This window comes from Myotis davidii, unplaced genomic scaffold, assembly GCF_000327345.1.
Source record: "Myotis davidii unplaced genomic scaffold, ASM32734v1 scaffold399, whole genome shotgun sequence".
NCBI lineage: Eukaryota > Metazoa > Chordata > Mammalia > Chiroptera > Vespertilionidae > Myotis > Myotis davidii.
The window spans coordinates 1,556,938-1,566,339 of NW_006292094.1; the positions used below are offsets into that span (position 1 = coordinate 1,556,938).

At 43.8% G+C, this 9,402-nt stretch overlaps 1 protein-coding gene across 8 annotated transcripts in view; it reads right to left on the bottom strand.

The window, feature by feature from the left end:
* Nucleotides 1–9,402, bottom strand: part of FBXW11 (F-box and WD repeat domain containing 11) — a 106,081-nt gene that overhangs the window by 15,404 nt on the left and 81,275 nt on the right. For all 8 annotated transcript variants that reach the window (XM_006765388.2, XM_006765387.2, XM_006765386.2 and 5 more), the window contains 2 exons: nt 8,615–8,705; nt 2,651–2,788 (listed from right to left, as the gene is read on the bottom strand). In XM_006765388.2, the coding sequence (XP_006765451.1) occupies nt 2,651–2,788; nt 8,615–8,705 (229 nt within the window). The remainder of the gene's footprint in view (nt 1–2,650; nt 2,789–8,614; nt 8,706–9,402) is intronic.

Consider the following 9,402-nt stretch of genomic DNA (forward strand, 5'->3'; position numbering starts at 1 on the left):
CGGGGGCTGCACGTGAACTAGCAGCAGAGGCCGTTAAAATTTGAGCGAAACCCTTCTTTCTAGACAGAGGAGTGGGGAAAGGGATCCCTGGGGCCAAAGCATGTGTGGAGGCCCCATTTCCCCTCTTCGCACGTGGCTTTGCTTCAAGAACAGGCCCCCGTCATGAAGACGCACCACAGAGCAGTGGCACAGGTAACTGAAATTCCAAGAGGAAACCCCATTTTCTAGCCAGGGAAAAAGGATCCCTGTGGGCAGAAGAGATAGGGAAATCCAAAAGAGAAAAGATCTGGAAAGAAAGGGCCCTTGAACCCACCACACATGATGGAGCTGTGCATACACAGGACAGACTGCACAGCGCAGCAAGGCTGCGAGAAGTGAACTGACAGTAAGCTGCTGCTGAAGCCTCAGACCAAGCTCTGGGTAGTGCAAGCCGAAGACAGACCCCAGTGGTGAGTGATAAAGGCTTTGAGAAGCAGAGAAGATCTCTGAATCCTTCCCAACCTTCTAACCCCCTCTCTGCTGAAGTCACAACGAAATTCAGTTCGTGTTCTGAGGCTGACTAGGTTAACCACCTGCTTCAAACACACGCAGACATTTTCTCCAGGGGCTTGTAACAGGCTGCAAAGTCTGCACAATGTAACACCCATACTGTCCAAGCTACAATCCAAAATTAGTGTCTTACAAACACCAAGCAAAGTGATCGATTCTCAGGGGAAGAGACAATCAACCACAAACAACAGGCTGGAGATCACCCAGATGTCATAGCCAAGACTTCCAAGCAGCTACTGGAACTCTTGTCCTGAGGCACAGTAACATGTTCGATGTGAATGACAAGAGAGACGCTCTCAGCAAAGAAACAAACTACTGGTGAAGAAAAGATATTTGAAAAGGTAAGAGCCAAAAACTTCTGGAATTTGGTGACTGAAATATAAACTTACAGATTCAAAAAGCTTAGTGGAAGACTTCTTAGCACAATTCATAAGAGAAAAAAGTTGATAAAACTGGATTTCATCAAAATTAAAATCTATCATTAAGAAAATGAAAAGATAAGTCCCTGATTGTAAGAAAATATTTGCAAAATATATCTGACAAGGACTTGCATGCAGAATATGTAAAGAACTCTCAAAACTCAATATGAAATCAAAAAACCCATTTAAAAGAGAGAGAAAAGATCTGAACAGAAACTTTACCAATGAATAGATGGATGGCAGACAAGCACCAATAAGCGAGAAGAGGCCCTTTCTCATCAGCCACTGGGCGAGTAGAATGAGGCCGACACACACCTGAGAAGGGCGAGTGTCAGAAAGTGCGGCTACCAAGCTGACAGGAGCAGAGCAAAGGATCTCCCCCAGCGCTGCGGAACGTGCGACGGCGCTGCTGCTTCGGAAAACCGCTTAGCAGGTCCTTAGCGAGTAAAACATCACACTCAGCATCCGAGTCGGCAATCTCACTCCTAGGATTTTCCTCAAACGAAGTGAAAACTTACGCTCTCAAAAACTTGCCTGCATGTTTACGGTGACTTTACTCATCACTGTGAGAAACGAGACACACAAATGCCCTTCACCAGGTACATGGATAAGCTCACTGCGATACACCCACAACATGGAGCGCCCCCCCCCACCCCCGCAAGGACAAGCAATCAACCAGATGGAACTCCAGTGTACTATGCCAAGTGTAAGAAGCCACACTCAAAAGGTTATACACTCTGTAGTCCACTTAGAGGATATTCCTGAAAAGGCAAAATTACAGGGACGGAAACACCAACGGTGGCCAATGCCTAGGGCAGTGGTCGGCAAACTCATTAGTCAACAGAGCCAAATATCAACAGTACAACGATTGGAACTTCTTTTGAGAGCTAAATTTTTTAAACTTAAACTAGATAGGTAGGTACATTGTTATTCACTTAATTAGGGTACTCCGAGGCTTAGGAAGAGCCAGACTCAAGGGGCTAAAGAGCCGCATGTGGCTTGCGAGCCGCAGTTTGCCGACCACGGGCCTAGGGGAAGAATGGGAAGAGTCGGACACGAAGGGGCAGGACAAGGGAACGTCTGGGGAGGGTGAAACTGTTCTGGATCTTGCATATTGTTGTGGTTACACAATTACTTCTGCTGTCAAACAGCTTCACACCAAAACAAGTGCATTTTCCTGTAGATAAATCAGAACTAAAACAACACCCAACAACACTGCAGTGTTTCCTTAAATGAGAAAATAAGCTATAAACAATGTAGAACAAAAGCTGTCAGATCAGCGGCCCAACATTAAACACAGCTATAATCCAGCTTATCTATTGAAAGGCAATCTAAATTGCTCTATCATTCTTCTGTGTTATCATCTGAGCCTTTCTCAGAAGTCATAAAAGGTAATGACTGATTTCCAGGCAAATTAGCAACATTTCGCTAGCACACAGTCATCAAGAGCCCTGTACTACTGAGGTATTTTTCCCAAGTGCCCTAATACAGAATACAGAACATATATGTGCGTAGAGAAGGGTAGGAAGTGAGAGAACCCAGGGGTCTAGTATGAGTGCAGGAAAATGCTCTGTTTCTAGTTCTCTAGAACCATAGTCTGGAATAAAGGAAGAGATTGTCACTTCTAGTGTCTAACGTGTAATCACAATTCTAAAGATAATGCATACAAAGTAGTTATTCACCTTAATAGAATTGTCTCGTAGCCCACTGATAATCTTCTCATCATCGTACTGTAAACAGTAGACACCTTTACTATTTTCAGAGCGGCACTGAATCCTCTGCAAGTTGTGTCGTCCACACCGCCAGTTAGATTCTATAGTCTAGGGGAGAAAGGAGGCAACAAACGAGTTTTTGTGAATCAACTATTCTATTACGCTTCAGGCTCTGGCACTGCTTCCAGAAACGGCATACCACCGCTACCCATCTTGGTTTGCGTAACTGTCTGTGGATAGGAATCATGTTCTTTTCCAAGTAAGACATGAGCCCAACAATGTTTTTTCTCAAATGTTCCCTGCCCTTCTGGCAACTATCACAGGATTTCCAATGAGTTTGGGTTGGATTTTAAAAAAAAGTAAAAGGCCTAGACAGAACTCGGAATGTTTCAAGAATGCCACTTGCATCCAAAACATACAAATAAATAGTAACCCATTGGGTCCCTCTCTAATACCAGTTAAAATATTTGGCGGAAGACCCCAACAATATGAAGCTGATACTGAGAAATCTGTGCATCCATCCAAAGCATCATCTTGATCATTGAGAAAAGATACTGAAAGCTACTACAGGCCAACTATTATGAGAAAACGTATGTTTTCCATTTTTAATCTTCCACCAGACTGAGCTCCTTCAAACAAGAGCGGCACATTGCAGCCCGAGCTCTCATCTTTCATCATTCACGCCGCACTTACCAACAGGCCCGTGTATTCCAGGTACTAGCTGTGCTAGGCCCTAGGCGCTAAATGATCAACAGGAAGCACTCTGCTTTCAAGAGCGGCGCCGCGCCAGGACCTGGGCACAGGATCTGGAACTGGGTATACTCCAAACATGTTTATTTGGTTAAATGATCCACGCATTGGCCTTGGAAGGAAATTCTTATTATTTCCCTTTTTTAAACAAGGAAGGAGTTTAATTTGCTTGAGCCCATAAAACTAGTAATGGGATGAGCTGGAAATCACACCCATTCTTCCTGACTCTAAGTCCACGCTTTTCCCGCTAAGATATGCAGCCCTGGCCGGCGTAGTTCAGTGGTTATAGCGTCAGCCTGCAGACCAAAGGATCGTGGGTTCGATTCCTGGTCAAGGGCACATACCTCAGTTGCAGGTTCCCCAGCCCCAGTAGGAGTGCATGCGGGAGGCAACCAATCCTGAGCCGGCAGCATCACCTCTAGTGAGTTTGTAAAGTGTCAGGCATAAGAGCACATGCCCGAACCAAACTTCTGCCACTGCTATCAAGGTAGACAACAGTTCTGTCTGTGTAAGCAACCTTTTAAAAAAGGGGCCCAGAATATAAAGAATTTCTTACCCTGAACTCAGTGCTTGGAATCATTTAGAGAAATCGTGTCTTTTCAGATGTGACTGAGCCACCTCGGCGTGCTCAGGAAAAGCAGACCAGGAAAATGCTGACTAGGAGGCAGGTGTACTGGCAACAAGCCTTATTCATGGCCAGTGACTCCCAGCCGTGGTTACCGTGCTCAGGCTACACCCCATGGGCTCAGAGCTGTGGCAGAATGCATTACTCCATATGAACCCAAGTATTCCAGAGATGACTATGTAACCTCCCTCTATCTCTCTCTCTCTCTCTCTCCCCGAGGGTGTTATTTTAAAAATTCATATAGCTGTTCTTAGTTCAAAATATACACAATTTTTAAAATATTATTGAATCAATACGTAGCTTTGTTGCTCTATATTTCAATGAATGAAAAAGCACATTTACCATCACGTGGGAATTTGGAAAAGAGTTTTTTAAAAAAGGGAGTGGGGGGCTCCTCAACCAGAAAGAATCCCCTGCATGTCACGTTCTCCCTTTGCTCTATAACGCTTCCTAAGACTGACAACTGGGTTATAACCTTTGCACCTAAAGCCACACAGAGAGGAGCTGGGGTGAGGCTACGGTCGGCCTCCGCCTGGCCAGGGCACACCGACAGCAAAGGCTGAGCCGCGCTCTCTATCTCCGAGCCTCAGACGAGAGGCAGGCGCCAGGCCTCTCGGAAGCTCACGTTCTAAGCCGAAAGGAAGTCAGAAAACGGCTCTGCTGCTCAATGCTTGGGAAGAGCCTCATTTTCTAACCCACACATCTGAATTTTAAGAGAAAAAGTCTGCCAAATATTCTTGGTGGGTCATTTTAGGAAGCTCCACTTCGAGCTGTTTCCAAAATTATTAGGTTTCTTAATCCCCAAACAAGTGTTTGTTTCAAAATGCCAGGAGAGCGACACGAAAGCAGCCAGGGAGTGGACTGCCTGCTGCATGCCGCCCTGGTTCTAATCCCGCTTCCCAGGCCCGAGGCCACCCACAGAAGCAGGCAGACATCCTGCTGACTGTGCCTGCCACTTATTTGACGACCTCAACTCTTACTAGAATGCTTGTAAGCCAGGTCTTTCTAGAAAAACTAGACCCTTAGAAACAGAAGGCAGCCAATGCGGTAGAAAATACCTAGGTCAATTAGCAGCTTAGGCAAATGACTTGGGCCGTCTGAGCTGCAGTCTGCTCCTCTGTAAAAAAGGGGAAAATAGTATCTACTTCCTCCAAACTGCTGAGAGGATCAGCTGAGATGACACGGGTCGGGGCTCGTCACAGTGACCCTCTTCCTCGTCTGCGCAGAACACGGACCAAGGGGAGTAGGCTCTGACCCCAAAAAATCTCCCCACCCAATTGCCAGGATTGGCGGTCTCAGTCTAGGCTGCTAGCTACTCCTGATAACCCTGAGCCCCCCTCCCCGCCACCGCACCCAGGAAGGGGGCTCGGCCTTCTAATGCCGTTCAACTCCTCTCCATCTCAGTAGCAGGCGTACAGGACACACACAGGTGCACCTCTTCATTACGCAGATACCTGCCATGTCGCTTGGACATCATGTGGTGTGGCTACTGTAGAGGAATATTTCGTATTTCTGAGAACTTGTAAAATCCCCTTACCCTGTGCAAATTTTCAAAATACTGGGAAAGTAGCCATGATACACAGAGTATACAGCGGCATTTAAATTGGCAATAGAGTGAAAACAGATGTCTGAGTATGGAGGGATAACATTATTTTTAGAAGCCTAAACACAACTGGGTGGGTGGGCAAGTTTCAGCATTCTCTGGTCAGGACAATGTTAATATCAAGTTTGCAAACCACAAAAAAGCTCCCCACTTTCCCTGAATAAAATGCGGTTTATTAAAAGGTGCGACACGACACACCATCATTTCACCCGTGGGCTGTTCCAAGGAGAGCGCTGCAAAGGCCTCACCCAGCGAGGAAAGAGGGAAAGGCATGTACATGAAAGGGCTGCCTCTACTCGGAGATGCAGGAGACACATCCCAGTTCAAGACACCAAAATGTGACGACTAAAACCAGGCCAGCTGACCCATCCACTCGTGCCCCTTTCAAAAGACACTCAAGGACACGGAGCACTCACACAACTGGAGGAAGACGACTTCACCCTCAAGTCTGTAGGTATCTAACAACATACATCTTTCTCCTTCACTTCTCTTTTCCAGTTTGAAATGACAACACTAAGCCCACTTCTCCTACATAACTAGGTAGCAAGTCTAAAATTTCTTAGTCTCAATTTTCCCCTTATTACAGAATGGGGATGTGTACCTTGTAGAAATTAAATGCAATAACCTACGTAAGTCACACAACATAGTTCACAGGACACGGCAAGGGCTCAATCAAGAAGGAACGTGTGACTATTATATTCCGCTTATGGAGGTTTCACATTAACCATATGGGCAGGAGCAAGCCTGTGTGTGAGTCTCTCATTTGTTTGGTCCATGGGTCACGGACAAAATTCTCAGCCTGTGTGTCCACCCACAACAGAATTAAATACACTCCCCAAAGAGAGGTAAAAAACTCTATTGTGATGGGTCAGTACAGAAAGCTGGATGAAATGCGGACTATGTGGTTGGTCACAGCTACTCACTGCTTTCAGGTATTGTGCAGTGTTAAATGCTTAACAAAGGATCTAGCACAAGTATTATGTTTATTATTATTACTATTAGTGATATACCATATAAAACACTGTCCCTTACACTAAGAGATCTAGCCCACAAAAATCTGGAGGAGACCCTTGTGGCCAACCAGTGGATTTTTCCAAACCACACTTTAAGAACCACTGGGCAGACCACCATGATGTAGAGGTTTTGTGTCAAATAGGGTTTCCCCCATAGCTCTGTTTTCCCTCACATCTGCCTCCTCTACTAAATAATATAAAAAAATATTATTTCAGCCCGAGGAAATGGATATGCTAGGTGGTGTCACATACTGTCACACCACAGAATGTCAAGTTCATACTGTCAATTACAATAGTACTCATGGAGGGTAAATAAAATAACCCGTGTCACCAAATCTTCAACCTGATCATAGCTCTTCCAAAATCCCTACTGATCAATGACTGACCTTAAACGTCATGCTTCTCATAATAAAGGATTTACTAAATTATTCAAGGAAATTTAGAGCTACTTTGTAAAGAATATTTGGGCCCTAACTGGTTTGGCTCAGTGAATAGAGCATTGGCCTGCAGACTGAAGAGTTACAGGTTTGATTCCAGTCAGGGGCCCATGCCTGGGTTACAGGTTCAATCCCTTGTAGGGAGCATGCAGGAGGCAGCTGATCAACAATTCTCTCTCATCATTGATGTTTCTATCTCTCCCACTCCCTTTCTCTCTGAAATCAATAAAAATATATTTAAAAAAGAAAGAAAGAAATAATAATTGGGAAGGGACAAAAAGTAATATAGTTCCTAAGATGTTTGAAAAAGCATTGTCTTAGCATAACTATCTAAGGGTAAGAGACAGCCCCTCTCCCTTGAACACACACCAACCTAAGATTCAAGTTAACACCGTCTTAGCTCCTAACACTGTAGGGGCAATTTATTTTAAGTTCTGCCAATGGATCAATTAATTCCTAAACACTTTGACTGTCCAGGAGCAGTTTGAAATTATTTAAGCCTCCCTAAAAGGTTACTTTATAGCTCATTTTAGGGAGCAAGACAAGGGTTTGTCTTGCTCAAGGGTTTGTGCTTTAAATAATGACATTCCAGTCACATTCAGATTTACCATTAACTGAATGATTCCATTAGTTCACATCTGCCTCAAAAAGGGGGGTGGGGGGGGAACCTCCAAAAAAGCACATGTTTCTCCATTAATGAATTTTGGCACAATAACTTTTATGTCTATCACCTGGGGGAGAGGATTACTTCACGTTTGGGAAACAGAGTATAACTTTATGGGTGATACAGCACTGCCCGGAGAAGGCTAAGGTTTCTGCCAAGGAGGAAACAGTGAAGTAACCAGGACCTGCCAAGAACACATGTGAAAGAGTTAATGAGAAATGCCTGTGCGTGTCTTTCCTGGTTCAAGGAAAAGGGCTAAATAATAAAACTGAACCAATTAGAACACATGACCAATATCAAACGCCTCCAGTGGTGCTCGTCAAGTTTACAGAGTTTTACTGGGCTGGTGAAGTCCCACTCACATCCAAATGGTCCGGCAGCATAATTTGCTCCATAAAACTCACTTAATTGTTGCTCACAATCATCTCTGAATCCTTTTTATGAAAAAATATGGGAAATTTACAGAGGAAACTGTGCCCTCTCGAGTTCTCGAGATGTGGCTCAAAAATATAAAACTGCTTGCCTAAAAACCTGGGCCTTGGGTTTTGGAAATTTTATCAAATTAGAATGAAAAACTGACTCTGGATTATGGTTTTAATGGTGGCAGCCCTGCAGAAGCGTTTCAAGGCTGAGAAAAGTCAGATCTTTTTTACAAGAAGACGTGACATGTTCTGAAGAAAGCTACAGATTCTACATTGAGTGTGACACATTTGTTCTAAGAGTTCAACTTTAAAAAAAATTATTTGTCCCATGATTTTAGATCAACAGAACACTAAGACAACATAAAAAGTTGAGAACAAGACACAGAGAGCCCATAAAAAAAAGATAAATCATAAAGTTACCTCTATATCCTGGATAATCTTTGGGTATAATGACCTATAAAATGAATTGGGAGGGCCATCTGTGGGTCTGTTTTTAAACAGGTACTGATCCCTGGCAAATAAAAACAAACAGATGTTACATTTTTGCACATAAGAGGGTGAATTTTATTTAAACGTGGTGCTTACAAAGATGTTGTATCATTCAAGTCTTCTGACACGCACTGAGCTTTAACAGTTCAAAAGCAGGATTTCTGAGTCTGAATGTGTGAAACACAAGTCTACTTCGATTTACAGCTCTCTGACATGATCCTGCGCTTTTAGTTCCTGAATAGCCAACGCACAATCATCTAGCCTTTCTTTCTATAGTTCAACAAAAAGTGCTAATGTCGCTTTGTGAAAAACCTAACTTGGTACACATCAAACTTCCTCCCATAAAGAAAACACAGCCTTAACCCTCGCTCACACCACTGCCACCCATCGTGCATCTGTAGCTCCTTCTCTGTGCTCACTAGGCCAGGCTCCTGACGAGTACTAGGAGACAGAGATATATTTCAGTTAATTTCTCTAAAAAAAAAAAAAAAGCCTGCCTGCTGTGTTCCCATTATCTTTCATCTGGAACAATAACCAGCAGCAAGATGGCATTGTTCGATTTTCTCCTATCTCCTTTCTTCTTATCTATCTCTTGGTAATGGTATTATCACTTAAGAAAAATGTGAACGGAAAAGCATGCATACAAGCTTTGAAAAGCCAAATCACTCAAACAATACAAACTTCCTACCAGTTAATAAATACAGAGCAAATGTACGTCT